Genomic DNA, 18,115 nt, shown 5'->3' on the forward strand with positions numbered 1-18,115 from the left:
CGCCTTTCGCCGCTGCCGATTGGCCGGGCGCGCCGTCATTCCGACGCCGTCAGCCTTCCAATTGGACAGCATCGGGGGAGGCGGGGGCGTTGCGGGGCGGCTGCGCGGGGGGACGCGGCGGGGAGGGCCGGGCCCGGAATTATTTTTATTTCTTTGTTTCCAGGGGAAAAAAAAAAAAAAAAAGGAAAGAAAAAAAAACCAAACCCGCCCCGACCCCGCGCGAGGGAGGCGCCCCGCGGGGCCGGATGCTGCTGCCGTGAGCGGGGCCGGGCCCGGGCCGGCGGGATGAAGCGGCGCAGCGCGGAGTGCAGCAAGCTGCGGCGGCCGCTCAAGCGGAACCGCATCGCCGAGGGCATCTACGGCAGGTACCGAGCGGCGGGGGGCAGCGCGCCGCCCCGGGCCCCCCGCTCCCCGCCCCGGGCCCCTCGCTCCGCGCCCCGCCCCGCCCCGCCGGGCCGCGGGGCCCCCGCTCCCCGCCCCGCCCCCCCCGCCCCGCCCGTCCGCCGTGTGGCGCCCCGCCGGGGCCCGGAGCTGCTGGCCAGGGTCCTGCCGCCGCCCCGGGGGGAAGCGGCGAGGCGCCGCGGGGGGGCCCGGGCTCGGGGGCGGGCTGCGCTGCGGGCCCTCGCCCCGCCGGGCCCTCGCCTCCCGGGGCTCCCCCCCCGCGGTGCCCCGCGCCGGGCCGGCCCGGAGCCTGCCGGCGGCCCCCGCGGGCAGCCCGAGGCGCCCGGCGGTGCGGCGCCGGCCGCGGAAGCGGGCGGCGGCCCGGGAGGCAGCCGGGAGCCGCCGGGCGGTGAGGGCCCGCCGGGTCTGCGGCCTGCCCGGGAGGCGCGGAGCGGCAGCCGTGCGCTCGCGTTACGGGGCTGCCTCCCGCGTGTCTCCGAATAAAGGCGGGCTGTCAGCTTGCTGCGTCGGAACCCAGCGCAGGGCCCCCAGCGCTGGCTTCTTGTGAGCCTGTTTCAGGCAGTTATAAAGTGGTGTTTGGGAGCTCTGCCTTCCCGAGCGAGTAAGGCAAACTGGGTAACAAGTGCAATCATAACGCGTTTCTGAAGAAAGAGGAGTTTGTTGTAGTGGAGGATAGCAAGGGGACTTTTGGAAGTTATGGTAAGGATGATATCCCCTTTCTGGTTTGAGTTTGGTTTATCCGTGCAGCTGCTGGGAACTTGAGCCCGTAATTCAGAGATGTTGTGTACAGGTAGCGTTCCATGTACCTATAGATTTCTAAATTATTGAAATTACTCTAGATACTATAGCTATTTACTCAACTTATCTTAATTACTACCGTCCGTTTATACAATCCCAGTAAATGCAGTTATCAGTAGGGAGCATCATGGTGATACAAACAAAGCAGCCAGGCTGAACAAATAACATGATTAGGATACTTGAATCTTGTAGGATTTTTGTTTGCTTTTTAAATTAAGACCAATCTTCCCATCCTTGTTCCCTTGTGCAGTTCCCTTGTTCCAGTCTTTCAGTGCAGAGCTAGTCACTACTGTCCCAGGTAGACACATGCGAACATAACAGAGAGTTGCAAAGCTGGAGAGTTTTGGAGCAGCCGAAGGAATGAGAGAACTGTCCTGTAGGATTCTGATGGCAGGCTTCGCTACACGTGTTAATCTGTAACAGGATGTAAGAAGTGACAGAAAAATATTTTCTAGTCACAAAACAGAGTCAGAAATATAAAATTCTGGGTTGCATTGAAAAATGAATATCCTGCCTCCCTTCATGTAGCTTTTATACCAGCTTCTGCTGTATCTTTTTAAACAAGCTTGTCTAAGGGCTCACAGCCTTTCTTACTTGAAATTATACAGCTGTAGTTCTTAAAGTACTTTCCTCAGTGTTCACTCCATAAATTTAATGGCCTCAGCCCTTCATAAAGACTTCCAAAGTTATTTGTGAACAATCTTCCTTTCCTCACCTCCACCTTCTCCATCAAATTTTCAACAGCTGCACAATATTATGTGCAACCATGATAAAGACTTAGGCCATTTAGAAGTGTTAAAGAACTGTAGCATTGTACGGTGGAACACCGTGCTGTACTGTGATACTTTTCCGCGGAAAGAACGTTATTAGCATTAAAACCTAACTGTGCCTTCAGTAGATCTCCCGAAGTAACAAATGGTTGGTAGGCAGGGATCACAAGATCTCTCATTTCCGCAGTTCATGTTCCAAAATTTGCCTTTGTGCTTCTTAAGCTATCTGTTGCCATTGTTCTATAATGTGTGAGTGTCTAACATTTTATGCCTTTGACACTGCTCACGCATTAAAACTGCAGTTGTTAATTGAAGTGTTCATTGCAGGTTGTCATCGGTTAAGCAATTAAAGTTTGCTTGTTACCGCTTGTTTCTCTGTCTTCCCAGTCCTCATACTGGATCTATTTGAAGTCCTACACCTTTATTTTGGTACTGCTTGTTTTGTCTCTACATGGTCATGTTGGCAGTTCGTACCAATTTTGTAGCTGGTTAAGTTTTGAGAGCAGTTCCACCCGCAGTTGGCCTAACTTCCACATCAGCTGACTTCTGCTATGTATTGTGGATTTTCAGACTGTAGTCTTTAAATGCTCTATGTTCCTTTAGTGTTAGGATTTTTTTTAGCCCTGTGTATGTTGCTTTTTGTCACAGGCATTACCTGGGCTGGCAGCCAAGTGAATGCATAGGAGAATGTGTACGTATCTGTAATCTCCCAGTGGTTACTGAGATACCCGCTGATGGGATAAGGGCAGTTCATGCCCCCGGGCATCTAATAGCATCTAATGGGGTGGCATTTCTTGATATCGGGATGTCTTTGCTAAGATACTCACGTGGTTCTGTATACTACCTAACTTCTGATACAGCTTATTTCCAAGGACTTAATTTTGGATTCTGCCAACAGATAAATAAACTGTAAGGAAAAACAGTTCACTACTAACTGTGGCCTCTTCTTAGGCTTTTTTAAACCCATAGTGATTCTTCCTACTGATCTATTCTGGCACTTTTTTTCCCCCCTCATATAGAAAGCTTATTAAAAAAAAAGTTATTCCTAAACTGCCCCTGAGGTCCGTAACAAACAAACAGCACTACCTTTATGACTTTAGACTTGAGAACTGAATTTAAGTTAGTTTACGTTTAAATGTATTCTGTTGTGTAAACCTTAATGGTACCTGTGTTATGGCTTCCTTCTGCCAGTAACTTTCATTCCATGCACGCTGCAGGACCTCTTGATTTATTTCGTATGTTCTGGACTGGTGTTTTCAGCTGAGTTACCATAGTGGGCTAATAGCTTCTCTTGTTTCAGTACTACAGTACTGATTGCTGATTATATACCTGTGGTTCAGCCAGTCTATTACACTTGCTTCCAGAATTACTGAAAAGAGTTTTCTGTTTTCTCTACCAACACTTACATTTCCATGGTTCAGTGATTCGTGTGTTCTGTACTGTATCAAGATACTGAGTAAGTAGTTGGGGAGACTTCCTGGGATTCTTTCCTTTTAAAAAATTTGCTTGGCAATGTTTTGCATAATAGTTTCCAGTATGCATACCACGTTCCAGCAGTCATGTTTTCCCTCTTGCATACGTGCCGTGCTCATTCTGTACTACTTTTCTATCCACTAATGATACTTGCGCGTGGATGTAAACACACACATAGTATAATGCTTTTTCCTTTGAAAATCTCCACTGGTATTCATCACAGAATTATAGAATGGTTTGGGTTGGAAGGACCTGAAAGACCATCTAGTTCCAATGTGGGCAGGGACACCTCCCACCAGCCCAGGCTGCCCCTAGCCCCCTCCAGCCTGGCTTTGGGCACTGCCAGGTGTGGGGCAGCCACAGCTTCTCTGGGTAGCCTGGGACAGGGCCTCGCTGCCCTCATAGTGAAGAGTTTTTTCCTTATATCTAATCTAAACCTACCCTCTTATTTTAAAACCATTACCCCTTATCCTATCGCTATGTACCCCAGCTTTTCTATAGGTACTGGAAGGCTGCTACAAGGTCTCCCTGGAGCTTTCTCTTCTGTAGGCTAAACAATCCCAACTCTCTCAGCCTTTCTTCGTAGGATAAGTGCTCTAGCCCTCTGGTCATCCTCGTGGCCCTCCTCTGGATTTGCTCCAACAGGTCCACATCTTTATGTTGGTAGACACAGGGCTGAACACAGCGCTCCGGGGGCGCTCACGAGAGCAGAGGGGTAGAATCACCTCCCTCACCCTGCTGGCCGTGTTTCTTTTGATGCAGCCCAGGATACGGTAGGCTTTCTGGGCTGCAAGCTCACACTGCCAACTCATTTTTTTATGACCCAACACCCCCAAGTCCTTCTCCTCAGGGCTGCTCTCAATCCATTCTCCATCCAGCCTGTATTTGTGCTCGGGATTGCCCCAACGCAGATGCAGGACCTTGCACTTCGCCTTGTTGAACCTCATGAGGTTCGCGCAGGCCCGCCTGTGGAGCCTGTCGAGGTCCCTGTGGATGGCATCCCTTCCGTCAGGATGCTGACTGCACCACAGCTCGGTGTCATCAGCAAAACCTGCTGAGGGTGCACTCGATCCCTCTGGCATGTAGCTGACAGAGATGTTAAACCGTGCCAGTCCAGTGCCAACCCCTGAGGAACACCACTTGTTACTGGTCTCTACCTGGCCACCAAGCCGTTGACCGCAACTCTTTGAGTGTGACCATCCAGCCAGCTCCTTACCCGCTGAGTTGTCCATCCGTCCAATTGTGGCTCTACAATTTAGAGACAAAGGATATTATGGGGGCCGGTGTCAAATGCTTTGCACGAGTCCAGGTAGATGATGTCAGTTGCTCTCCCCTTATCCACAGTGCAGTAACCCCATCGCAGAAGGCCACCAGATCTGTCAGGCATGATCTGCCCTTAGCGAGGCCATGTTGGCTGTCACCGGTCACATCCATATTTTCCATGTGCCTTAGCATTGTTTCTAGGAGGATCTGCTCCATGATCTTGCCCAGCACAGAGGTGAGACTGACTGGCCTGTAGTTCCCCGGGTCTTCTCTTTTTCCCTTTTCAAAATGGGGGTGGTGTTTCCTGTTTTCCAGTCACTGGGAACTTCACGGCACTGCCACAACTTCTCAAATATGACGGGCAGTGGCTTAGCAACTACATCGGCCAGTTTGCTCACGACCAGCGGATGCATCTCATCAGGTTTGATCAACTTGTGCACATTGAGGTTCCTTAGGTGGTCTTGAACCTCTCCTATGGTGGATATTCAGTAAACATCCCAAGCATCCCAAATGTTCTGTCTGGCATTGGATAGATAACCCTGAGACTGTGGTTGCTGACCGTTTGGTAATTTCATATGTGTTAAACTTCACCTTTGCAAAGTCTACCTCTGCATTCAGTGTCCTGCCGGTCTCAAGATGCAGTCTACTCCATTGTAATTATATCGTGAGTCAGCCTGCAAAATGAAGTATGCCATCAGCTCAGCTGAGATTCACTTTTCAGTGTGTGGGGCGGGGCTTCTGATAATAGTGGGATAGAACAGAGGCTTCATTTGCTATCAGTTTGGATTTGGGCTTCCTAATTGTTTTTACTTCCATTGTTTTGTTTTGTTTTTTTAATGCTTTTACATTACAGCAAGAACAGTATCTGATTCTATGGGGTAGTAAAAAGAGGAAAGAACAAGAAGAATGGAAAAAAAAAATAAAGAGGAAATGCCATCTGGCACTTGAGTGGGGAGGATGGAGGAAAAGTAAGGTGGAAAAATAGTTATTTGAAAATTCAAAGAGGGAGAATTGACCTTTCTTGGAATTTGCAGTACTGTAACCACCGCTCCTTCCAGTTCAGTACCCTGTTCTTCTCATGAATGTGTTCATCCTTCCCCCTTAGCACCCATCTTGTAATACCCTACAAGATTAGATACAATATGCTAGTTTTATAGGGGAAGCCTTGTCCTTAAGCCTCAGACAGATCACTGAAATCAGCTTTTTTGACGTGTCAGAAAATTAATCACCAGATTTTAGGCATTTCTTTGCAACCAATTTAGGCATACAACCTTCCTCCCCCTGTATTGAGAACGAACTCAGAACTAGAATTGGCATCACGAAGTATGTCTGAACCTTCCTAGAAGCGTGCGGGCTCGTGAGGTTAGAAGGCACCACTACCTAATAAATGTTGCCTCTAAGTGAGGATACTGACACAGCAGCTATAAAAATTGGAAAAATGTGTGGATGTGCCCAGAAAGATCAATGAATATCCGAGGTTCACAGGCACTAAACGGCTGGTGCTGGATTCCAAAGGAGTACCGGCTGGCAGGGTAGTAGGATGGGCGTGTTGGAAGGGAGGCACACTGGGGACAGTGACTACATGCCAATAGAAAAGCAGAGAAGGGAGAAACGGTGTCTGAAAGGAATCAGGAGACTGAAGAGCAAAGATGAAGTAGAAGTGGCTAGTAGAAAGCAGAGAAAGGGAAGAGGGCTATGGCTGGATTGTTCGTCTTTTACTCATGCAATCGTATTTGAAGGGTCTGTCATATTAAGCAAAAGAGCAGAAGAGTGATTAGCCTGTCAAAATGAGAGCTCTGTTACATGTTTTTCTTTAGGGTTACATTCTTGTTGGACGTTTTTGGGCTATCACTAATTTAAGTGTTCACCAGAGGGGGGGGCTTTTCACTAAGCACTTGTAAATTAACCTTTAAACTATGTGCTTGTCAGTAACAGCAAGTCTTGGTGTGCACCAGCCCTTTATAGAAGAAGGGAAGTTGAGATTTTTGCTCCTTTCTTCCTCCTCCTAAGAGTCGCTGCCACCTGCAGCCCCCAGTGTGCCGCAGAGACACCCGAGTTGGTTTTAACCTGGCGGTGTAACTAGCAGTGCAGAAGCTCGGCACGGTTCGCGGAGCTGGTCCACTTGGAGCAGGGAGCTGACGCCTGTGGCCTGCCACCAGTACCAGTTTTAAAGCTAGGGATGAGTTCTGGGCTGCAGTCTGACGTGGATGCAGTCCTCTAGATGGACGGCGGGGAGCAGCATGCCTTGTTTTCAGGAATCACTCGAGTAGTCTGAGTGCAATCCCTTTAAAATATTTTAGTGTGTATGTCTACACGCAGGCTCGTGCAGTTGAAGACGTAGATAGAACATATTGCACAACAGTGAGCTTTGTTGTTGAGTTCAACAGAAGTGGATGAAGTTTTTTATAAAAGGAAAAAACTTTCACGTGTCTTAGTCTTATTCTCATGAAACTCTTAATTGCTTTTGAGACCTTCAGATGACTGAGAAGCAGGATCTTTAGTATTGTTGGGCAAGCCTTATTACAAGTATTGAATTGTTACAATTCCACTTTGAAGCGGGGGGAACGTCAGGGTGGCCTTCGGATTTGATGTGAATTGAATGTAACTGTAACGGTTGTCTTACAGAACTCTTATTCAGCACATGCTTTAACTTGGATTGGCGCTTAACAGTTGAAAAGAATTAGTTCCGACAATTCTGTTTTGCTAAGAAAAATATAGTCTCTACGGATTTCAGTGGCAGAAAAATATACAATAGCCATAACTTGAACCCAGGAGAAAGTGCCTACACAGCTGCTTTTCCAGCTAAACAGACAAAATGGTGATTACCTAGATGAGATGCCTTTATATTTGTTCTCAAATCTCAGAGCTGCACACGGACGATTCAATAGCGTGGTCAAAACGAGCACAGCCGTGAGCGCGCACCCGAACGCCTGCCACCGTTCATGTCCAAGCGTTCTCTGAGGTGCTGTGAATGCAGCAGCTTTTTCGAGATGCCTCTGTCCCGCTTCCGACCGGGACAGAGCCCGTTTTCCTCCCAGTAGCCGGTGCGGTGCGGCGCTGCGAGGCGCTGCGAGGTGCGCTGCGATGCTGAGGGGTGCGGTGCTGCGGGGTTAAGCCACAGCGCGGCCGGACCCGGAGCATTGGCTGGGCAGAGGACTGCAGTGCATGCAAGCACAGCCCACCGTGACGGGTTTTTTTGCTGTTGCTCTCATACACACTTCTGTTGTAGTTTCATGTAGTTTCACTCCTCTACAAGAGCAGTTTTCGGCTAAATGGCTGGGACCGGTTCTGTGAACACTGAAAAAAGCAGAGTCTTACTTTTCTAGGTGTTCATGTCATTAATTTCTTTGCCATTAAAGAGGCTACAGGAAGCACTTTAACTTGTTTGCGTATGTGTTTCAATCCCATTACGTTAAGCTCCAGATGTATTGTTTTGCAGGTTCCACTATAAATGGAGAAAACACCTTCAAAAAGGGGGGGCAGAGGTGGGTTAAGTGTAGGAATATGTACTTTTTGTCTCCTAGACTTCCGAAATGCATTTTCTCTAGACTCTGTCGTTAAGAATTAGTACAAATTTAAAGTGTGTACTTGCAAGTACACCGGAGAGCATTTATGTATTATTATAGCATATATTTAGTTCCATCTCAGAATTTCTTCTCCGGGGCTCTAGTCACAGTGAAAACCTCGGAATTGGGCTCTTTGGGGGACAGCTTGATGGCATACAGTAAGTGAGAATAGCTAAGCAAAAGCTTTTTTTGTTGGGTAAAGAGGTAAGGCCGGGTCAGTTGATAAATGTCTTTTTCAGGCACACGCAGTTAATCTTTGACGATTTGCAAGAATTTCCTTGGTTTTGGCAGATGAAAAATAAATTGCAACTTCTTGCAAAAATCAAATCAGTTGTATGAGTTTGAAACTTTGTCACTATCATTTGAAGGATTGGAAAGGTTTGTGAAATACAGAGAGGACTGGATCTTATTAAAAGTTTCCTAAGGAGAGACATTCAGAATAGCTCTACATTGTGCACGGAGCAAAAATACGTGCAACAGTTTAGCAATAAGACCAGTAAAAATAAACTTAAAAAAAAAAAAAAGTTTAAGTGATAATAGCTTTTCTTTTCTGTGTTTTCCTTCATCATCTTGAGATGAAACCTTATCTTAAGTGCATCGAGCCGGTTGTTCTACCTGATCTGATGGGAGGTGGAGAACACTTTTCATGGAAGTCCCCTATTGTGTATCTTCTCTGATGCTCTGAATTCCTTCCTAAAAAAGCCATGTCAAATTTCTGCGCACTTCATGGACCCTACCTGGCGTAGCGTGTGCTAACTCTTGGCAACATATCAATAACTGTCCCAGGGCAAAGTCCTACTGGTTATGTTGGAAGTGTGATACAGAAGGAAAAATACGTTACTTAAAGGAAAAACTGTCCTTAATTTTAAATATATGTATATATATATATAAAAAACAAAACAGAAATAGCTTTGTTATGAGCCAATGTAGTGCAAGAAGGTTGCTTTTTGATGAACTGCAGTGATATACTAGGTTTCTGGGTGCTGGGCTTTGGTGGAAAAGGGTTTTTGCTAGCTCCTTTGTAGCAGAACAGATTGGGCTTATCCCTCAAGTGCTCCTGTATTAGTGATTATCTCAAAATAATTTGACCTCTGTAGCCAAGATGGATCATTAATGGTTCAAAATCACGGACTAAGAATAAGGGAGCGTAGCTTTAAAATAATTAAAAAAAAAAAAAAAAAAGTGGTCTCAAGACTCATGTGCCTCCATTTTTTTTAAATGGATCTATCTACTTGAATATGGATATTGTCATATATAAACCTTTGACAATTCACTGCTATAGCTATAGGTTTAAATTATACCTAAATTTGTTGATACTGCAGTTTATGTTAAATGTGGAAAATGAGTAGTCTGAGGAGGGGAATACAGAAACTTCTAAGCTTCAGGTACAAGAGACTGCGAACTGAAAGAAGTGTTTCAGCTGTGACAGCATACCTATTTGCAAGATTTCTTTGTAAAAATACAGTGCAAAGCTAAAGAGAGGTTGTCGCTGAATGTCTTGTAAGAGCAACAAGCCTTCTATAAAGGCTCTTCTAAAATAAAAATATAAATAACTTTGTTAGACTGGGCTCAATTTTAATGTAATAAAGCTACCTGTTTTGTAAAGTAGTTTTGAATGAAATTTTCTTACCTGTATTGCAGTTGCCTACAGTTTTTATTCCTGAACATTTAATTTTTTAAAAAGTTAATTTGTTTTATTCTTTCTATTGAAACGCTGATTGAAATTACTTTTCTTTTGCTTTACAGTACCTTTCTGTATCTGAAGTTCCTAGTAGTGTGGGCACTCGTACTGCTAGCAGATTTTGTCCTGGAGTTCAGATTTGAGTATCTGTGGCCATTCTGGCTCTTCATCAGGAGTGTTTATGATTCCTTCAGATACCAAGGTTTGGTAAGTATAACATAGAATTACTGTGATGTTTCAGGGTAAATTCCATGTTACACAACTAACTTATTAGCACTTTTGATCACTTTCACAAGAAGGGGAATTTTCGAGTGACTAAATGATCTGTGCTCCAGTCTTGTCTCTCTCAGACTTCCTATTTAATCTGTGGCAAGTGAAATACATAGCTATCAAAGTACTTGCTATAGGCAAATATTGTTTGAATATCTGGGATCAATGAATTTATTGAGATCCCTGTATAACAGATTTTCTTTAATAGAATACAAAAGTCTTTTTAAATACTTACTACTTTCAGAGAGTAAATGACACTGCTGATTTTGATTTTTTTTTTTAATTTAATATTTTGCCAGGAGGTTATAGGAATGATAATACTACATGAACAGTTGTAAATTATAGTCTTCAAACAAAGTAATAAGGTATAAATATAGCTGTTCGGAGACTTGTTGGAAGAGCAGGCAGGAAACAAGTATTCTCGAGTTGTACATGTTGTCCTTTCATTGGATAATTTGTATTTTCATCACCTAGACTGCTCCACTTCTTTACCCCAGTTATAAACAACACTAGTGTTTCCATGTTGAAATCACTGTAGTGTCACCATTAAAAAATAAACTGATGTTTGCTGGAATAAACTGAAACACTATTCTTCTCCCCTACCCTTCCTTTCTTTTAGGCCTTTTCAGTATTTTTTGTCTGTGTAGCATTCACATCAAATATAATATGTCTGCTCTTCATACCAATACAATGGCTGTTTTTTGCTGCCAGCACGTATGTATGGGTACAGTATGTCTGGCACACAGGTAGGTCACTATTCTTCAACTAAAATTTACTAATTTGAATATATATCTTACAATCTTTAGTAGCATGTGGAAACTCTTCTATTTGTTAACACTTTTGCTTTAATGTACTTTCGTTATAGTAATTTTGTTGGTGTTGTTATCTTTAGTATGTGTATTTGCAATTGATACTTCTCTGGGTGCATCTTGTAGAAGTCATTTAATGACTGACTGATGGAGTTGATGGTATAGAAGCAGGAATTCCAGACCAATAAAAAATTAATATATTTTTCCAACTTCAAAACACTTCTGTAGCAACTCTACAAATACTGATCAAATGCAAAAAAATTGTGAAATGACATAATACTCTTTCCTTTATTTGACTAACATGCTGTTTGATTGGAATATTACCACATTTTCAATTCTTCTTTATCAAAGCTTCATGCCATGTGGTTTCAGCTTCGGATCAAAAAGGCTTCTAATACCGATTTTGTTATTAACTTTTACTGCAGTTGTGATAATGGTTGCTCCAACCGTCTGAGACACATGGAGAAATTTTCTTCCCTGCCTTTTTTTATTTCATCCCTAGGGTTGTTGTTGTTGTTTGTTTTTAGAAATCCTGGAGTTCTGGCGCAGCAGTTGGGTTTGGGAGATGGTTTAGTTTACATGAGTGTTAGTACTTGAAGTGAGTTATGTATCTGTCTTTCCTTGGTCAAAAAAAATTGCAGGATAGCATGGATCATTTCTCAGCTTACTGGTGAAAGCAGTCATCTTTTTGACAAGTTAGTCATTTATAATAATGACAGCATGGGAGCTAGTGGGAGAGACTGTGAACCAGTTGCTGTCCAATATAAAATAAATTTTCTTTAAACAACAACAACAAAACCAACCCTGGAGTTATTTTTAGGGTTATATTAAGACATTAAAATGTTATCTGAAGTTGTTCTCAGAGCAGATGTTTAGAAACCGTAAGGGAAAAACCTGGCGGGGCAGTTCTAACTCTAGCTATTTAGCTCTTTTAATATTTTGCTTCAACCTTAGGAATTAATCTTTTTCAATGCTCATCTAAGTTAAGGGGGATTTGCTCTTCTTTTTTAATGAAGTTATGATCTTTTTAGGTGGTAGGTCTACCTAGTTGAAACATTCAGTCCTGTTTAGCTGAGAGTTTTTACTATGGGTTTCTAACTTGTGTAGAAGGCTATTCAAGAGAGACCAAAGCATCAGGTCCTCAAACAAATACTCTTAGTTTTGCATTTGAGACTTGTTTCCAAATAAGTACAAAGTACGTTGATATCAGTGCATAATCAAAGACTTCATTTATTTTTCTGAAGCTTGTGGCATGCAAGTGGAATTGAATTGTTGAATTTTATAGTGGGTATATTACAGGCAACAGTGGTGGTTTCCATTGGCCAAGAGGACTACAGCCTTAGCTTTGGCTACTGTTCTGTGTTGTTACCAGTAGTGCTAGAGAGAGAAATCCAGAAATCAATAGTGTCCTCAGTGTCTCTGTGATGTAGAGGTCTGAGTCGGATGCTGTTGTCTGTGTTGCTGTTTATGGAGTAACCAGTACCATGCTTCCTCACTCCTGTTTTCTCAGCTGACTTGCTCGCTGCTGGTACTAAGCTATACCTAACTTGGAGTGCAAAAGTAGTCCAAGCATACCACTTCTGACTCAAAGATCATAAGCTGTAACATTACCTCATCTTCTGCAGATTCTTCCATTTGTGTTCCTTGTCTGTATACAGTGTTGTGCCAAGCTATTTCATTAGCTGTACATCTGTTATTTTTCACTGGTGACTTGTAAAAGTAATAAAGCAAGATAAGGAGACAAAAGTTTAGAATTGTTTTAAAATAAAGACGTCTTAGATATCTTATTATGCAAAAAAACCCTCTTACAGTTCTATTTATATATGTCTGAAAATTTTCCTTGACTTTTGGAATCTTTTAAAAATAACTTTGAAATATCTGCTGCTTGTAATGTTACTAAGGTGTTCCTCTTTTTCCCCCCCTCCTCTCAATAGAGAGGGGTGTGTGTTTACCAACAGTATCACTGTGGATACTTTTCGTTTATATTGAAGCGGCAATTAGATTTAAAGATTTAAAAAACTTCCATGTAGATCTTTGTCGTCCATTTGCAGCACACTGGTAAGTTGTATTTTTTTTTCTCCTTTTTTTCTTTTTTTTTTTTTTTGGTTAACCTTTATTTCACCAGAGAAATTGATATTCAGGGCTTCTTATTTTGGTTCAGGGTTTGACTGTTTAATTCACCCCTCTTGCAGCTGTCATTAAATATTCCATGCAAAATGTAAACCCTAACCAAGTGCAGTTGTTCTGAAAATACAGTTCTTGTGAACTGTAGGGAATTTGTAGCATGGATATTCCTAGCATTTTTTGAAAATTCTTGCTATTCATTTACAAATTTTATATAGATGATAACGAATATATGATAAAAGTAGCATAACAATATGTTCACTGATAATTTGTGCATTCCATTAAGAATTTTTTTTCCTATGACAAAGCACTCCTCTGTCCCCTTACAATGATAATGGTCCTCATGACTGTCTAATTTCATAATTCACCAGAGAAGGTGAATAAGCTTCAGCTTGAAAGTCTTGTCAGAAAGCAAAACAAACAAAGAAACCCTACTTATCACAGTATTTCTTTGTAACTGAAGAGTGACTTCAGGCAGAAGACATAACTACAGAGTATCCATATCTAGAAGAAATGCACTTTTAACTCCACAAGTTTTTAACGTAGTTTTTAACATCAATCATGTTAGGTTTAAAATGTGTTCTGTTTTTTCTTGGGGTCATTTGGTCCAGTTCCCTGTGATACAGTCTTCAATAAATTAGGCATCTGTCATTTTGATTTATATTATCTGCATTGCACAACAAGTCCCTTAAGCACTAAGTTAATTCTATATCAGGCTACAAAAGCAGTTTAGGAACTGTGAAAAAAGGTCTTTCTGTTGCTGAGCTGGATGCAAACATTTCGGATTGTCATCAGTGTTTTAAAGTTGTAGCTACAGCTGACTTTACCCAGTATTACATAAGAAGCGTTTGCAGAGATAATATCAGATGCATGTGCAAATGATTCCTGCATTCTGGAAGCATACTTAGAAATGCAATTTGCACAGTGCTAATACTGAGCAAAGAGTGAGAAGACTCCAATAATATAGTCATCTGCATCTGAGTTTTGCCCTGATCTAGGACACCTTCAGTGTTCAAAATGCAAATTCATGGTGCTTTATTAAAATATTTGCCAGAGATGTATGTATTTATATGCAGGGATGTTTGTTCACTCCTCGAGTATCCCTGTTAATAAGTAAACTAGCATGATTTGTTGGCATTCTGTATAGCTTGTGAAAACTGCAGCAATAAGAATATTTAATTCTACGTGGTGAAGCTGGTATAAATAATTCCAAAGTTCTGCCACCCTTCTGTCATCCTTGTAAACAAATAGAACAGCAGAGCCTGGCTGAAAGTGAGGATTTTTTTCATATCTTACCTGTCAGTAAGATAAGTGGGAGAAGTAAATTAGAGATTAGAAGTTGTTTGCTTCTGTCTTCAAGGGCAGTCTTCTAAACCGGGAATTCTCAAAAGCCATTCGCTGCCCACAAAAGGTGTCTTAATTGTGGTCATCCTCAACAGTGCCAGGTGGTTATTGAGGCTGTACCTCCAGGGATCCTTCTAGCTGTGGCAGGGCTGGGTGACGGAAGGGTGCTCTAGCTCACAGAGTTGGTCCCCACCAGCAGTGCAGTAGCCCCAGAGCTGTATGTTCCAGCACCTTTGTCAGCTCTTGTTTCTCAGCCTGTGTTGCAGTGAGAAGGTAGTACAGGGCCTGTTGCAGAGGCAGTCTTTTGCAAAACAATTGCTTTGTCTCTACTTTACAGAGTGGTGGAAAAGGCATATATGTTCTTAATTTCGAGTGTGAAGGGATGGGACTAAGAATCAGTTTCTCCTTTCAGTCTTCTGGTTGGATGTTTATTATGCATCTCCCAGCTTAATATATATTAAACGTCCCTTTAGGGGAACTTAGGAACTTCTGTTGTTGTTGGCTGTTATCTCCTTAAAAGATGCGTAATTTGTACTTGTCTGAGAGCTGTCTTTGCTGTGCATAATGCAGCTACATTGTTATAACCTTTTAATCTATGCTACAGTTAATTGCTGTCTGTAACAAACCATAATTTTATCTTGGTAATGTCATCTCTGCACTTTAAAATGTATTGTTGTACAGCAAAAAAAAATTAATATATTGCTTCCTATGAAAAGTTGTAATCCATATGTATTCACAGCTTTTCGGTTTATTTGCTATTATGATTACATTTTGAATAATAAAGTTGCTTTTTTCCTAGTATTGGCTACCCCGTTGTGACTTTGGGCTTTGGCTTTAAAAGTTATGTCAGCTACAAAATGCGTTTAAGAAAACAAAAAGAAGTTCAGAAAGAGAATGAGTTCTACATGCAGCTTCTCCAGCAAGCTCTGCCCCCAGAACAGCAGATGCTACAAAGGCAAGAGAGGGAGGCAGAGGAAGGTAAACTGTACTTATTACTTAATATTTGCTATTATCACCTGCAATTTAAAAAAAAAAAAAAAAGCCTGCTGAAGAAGAGCTTCTCTAGTGCATGTTGTTATGATGTAAGTACTGTGAATTTAGAGGAGACAGAAATTAAACTTTTGGCAGTGGTTAAAATGGCAGTAGAAATGAATTATGTTCTCTCTAATTAGTTTACTAGGAACTACATCAATCTAGTAGTCAGTGCTCTATGAAGACAGAATTATTATTTATTATTAAACGTCTAGGTTACTCTTTGCTGTCTGTAAAGTGGAAAAAAATCTGAAAATGTCACATGGCTTCTATTCTGTTTTTTATTGTTTTGTTTTGTTTTGCTAAATAGACTAATAATGATTGTCATCTGCATATATTTCTGTGTGTCATAATATTGATTGATTCTAATGAACTAACTATTTTTTTATTTTGGTATTACAGCCAAAGGATTATCTGAGATGGATTCCTCAATACTTTTGCAGCACAATGGAGGCATTCCAACCAATAAAAAAGTATCTGCAACGTTGCCAGAGCTAGAATATAGAGAAAAGGGAAAAGAGAAGGACAAGGATGCTAAGAAACACAACCTTGGAATAAATAATAATATTTTGCAACCTGTAGACTCTAAAATACAGGAAATTGAATATATGGAAAACCATATCAATAGTAAAAGATTAAATAATGATCTTGTAGGAAGTACAGAAAACCTCTTAAAAGAGGACTCATGCACTGCCTCATCCAAAAATTACAAAAATGTTAGTGGAGTTGTGAATTCCTCACCTCGCAGTCACAGTGCAACTAATGGGAGCATCCCTTCATCATCTACTAAAAATGAGAAAAAACAGAAATGTCCAAGCAAGAGCCCAAGTGCACATAAGGACTTAATGGAAAATTGTATTCCTAATAACCAGCTAAGCAAACCAGATGCATTGGTGAGGTAAGTTTGATTTGAGCATTTTGTAACAGCCTCCTTCAACCTCTCTGGGTGCAAGTACATTGGATATGCTTTTTTTATTGTTTGTCTTTGGAAAATGTAATTTATGATCTCGTAAAGAAAACAGAATTTTCTAGGAATGAATTAAGATAACAAGGAGCTAGTCCTCTTGGGTTCTGTTCCTGACTTTTGCCTATGGTTTGCTGTGCAACCTTGAGCAAATTGCTTACTTTCTACCTCAGTATATGATAATAGCCTACCTCACAAGGGTGTCATGAGTCTTAATATCTGTGACAGTCGTTTGATAGAAGGTGTGAGAAAAACGTGGAGAATCATTATTTCGGAGCTCAGGGGATGTGTTCTTGACAAATGTTCCCTGGGGTGACCTTTACATCTCCAGGGAATTCGGTGGGGTTTCATGCCTGAACTAATTGTGTTTTTTTGTTTGGTGGTGATGCCATTTTACCCCTCCGAAGTGTTTGGCTTTTGGTTTCATCTTCATTTCACAAGTACAGGTGCAAAGTATCAGCTACTCTGTGACTCCTTGGAGCATTAACTGAAGTTTCCTGTTTGCATACCTGATAACATACTGGTTTAAATACACATCATAGAGATTTAATTTAGCTGCCTTGTAAACTATGAAGATTGGCAAAATCCCATCTTTAAACTCCAGATAAGCATATGTAAATAAAGATGTATTTGTGACGTGCAGCTAACAACATAGAGCACGTAAGTCCTGAGACAGTGTTGTCATTTTTTGTAAAACAAATACTTGTAAGAAAGACATAATGTGTAAAGTGTTCAAAATAGGATAGAGCTATGTCAGAACAAAGCTGTTGCACAGTTGCATGCTTTTCTGTCATTCCTGACCTCTGTCTCTTTTTCGTCTTCTCATGTGCTGAAAACGCTTTGGTCAACAGATCCTTGGTGGTTAACTCAATTGGCAGATTAGGTTCACTTTCCCTGCTGGTACCTTTTGATAATTGGACTTTTGACTCTGGTCTGTCTCTGAGGATTTGTGCTATGTGAATACAGTTATTTCAATGAAAATACTGTTTTCTGATGATCGCTCTACCACCGATTGGCATATTTCTGCCAATTAAAGAGCCAAACTATTTCATATTAATGTCTGTTGAAAACTCGCATAAAATAAATAAGGAATAAGCTAGTCAATCTCATCTATGACCCAAATTCAGTCAAGATTAATGGGATGCAGATGGCTCTGTCTTCAGCAAGGCTGTATCTAAGTGAATGTGTACAGGACTGCTATATTTGTATGCCGTCAGTTTCAGATGGCATCTCTGTACTTTTTACATGGCTTACTTGCTCACTGAAGAAGAGAATGATCAGTTCAGCCTTGCTGCAGTCTGAAACATTGTTAAAAAGTCATGAGAAAAGAGGAGGGAATCACTTTATAGAAGGACCTGCCATTCAAGAATTTTGTCCCATGTAGCTATGATAAAGAATGAGATATAAATCTCATGTGGTTTAGGTTTTAAATTGCATATTGAGATTTTTATATGCTGTTCATCGAATGTGAGATTAGACCACATGGTCATTGTAATTGTCCAAAGGGAGATTTCTAATGCAGAAATGAGAATTCAGTAGACTAGATTATGCCCTTACAGAATATTAGCTCCTCTAATTCCCGGTGTAGGGACAGGGTACGCGATCAGTGTTCTCAGAAA

The 18,115-nt window shown here is 41.8% G+C and overlaps 1 protein-coding gene across 1 annotated transcript in view; it reads left to right on the plus strand.

Moving 5' to 3' along the window:
- The first annotated feature begins 98 nt into the window (after positions 1–98).
- The window catches only part of MACO1 (macoilin 1), a 28,571-nt gene continuing 10,554 nt past the window's right edge, over positions 99–18,115 (plus strand). Inside the window, exons 1-6 of the mRNA XM_066982747.1 lie at positions 99–365; positions 10,019–10,160; positions 10,843–10,969; positions 12,967–13,090; positions 15,300–15,478; positions 15,935–16,430. Coding sequence (XP_066838848.1) covers positions 286–365; positions 10,019–10,160; positions 10,843–10,969; positions 12,967–13,090; positions 15,300–15,478; positions 15,935–16,430 — 1,148 coding nt within the window. The 5' untranslated portion in view covers positions 99–285. The remainder of the gene's footprint in view (positions 366–10,018; positions 10,161–10,842; positions 10,970–12,966; positions 13,091–15,299; positions 15,479–15,934; positions 16,431–18,115) is intronic.

This window comes from Anser cygnoides, chromosome 24 (genome assembly GCF_040182565.1).
Source record: "Anser cygnoides isolate HZ-2024a breed goose chromosome 24, Taihu_goose_T2T_genome, whole genome shotgun sequence".
NCBI lineage: Eukaryota > Metazoa > Chordata > Aves > Anseriformes > Anatidae > Anser > Anser cygnoides.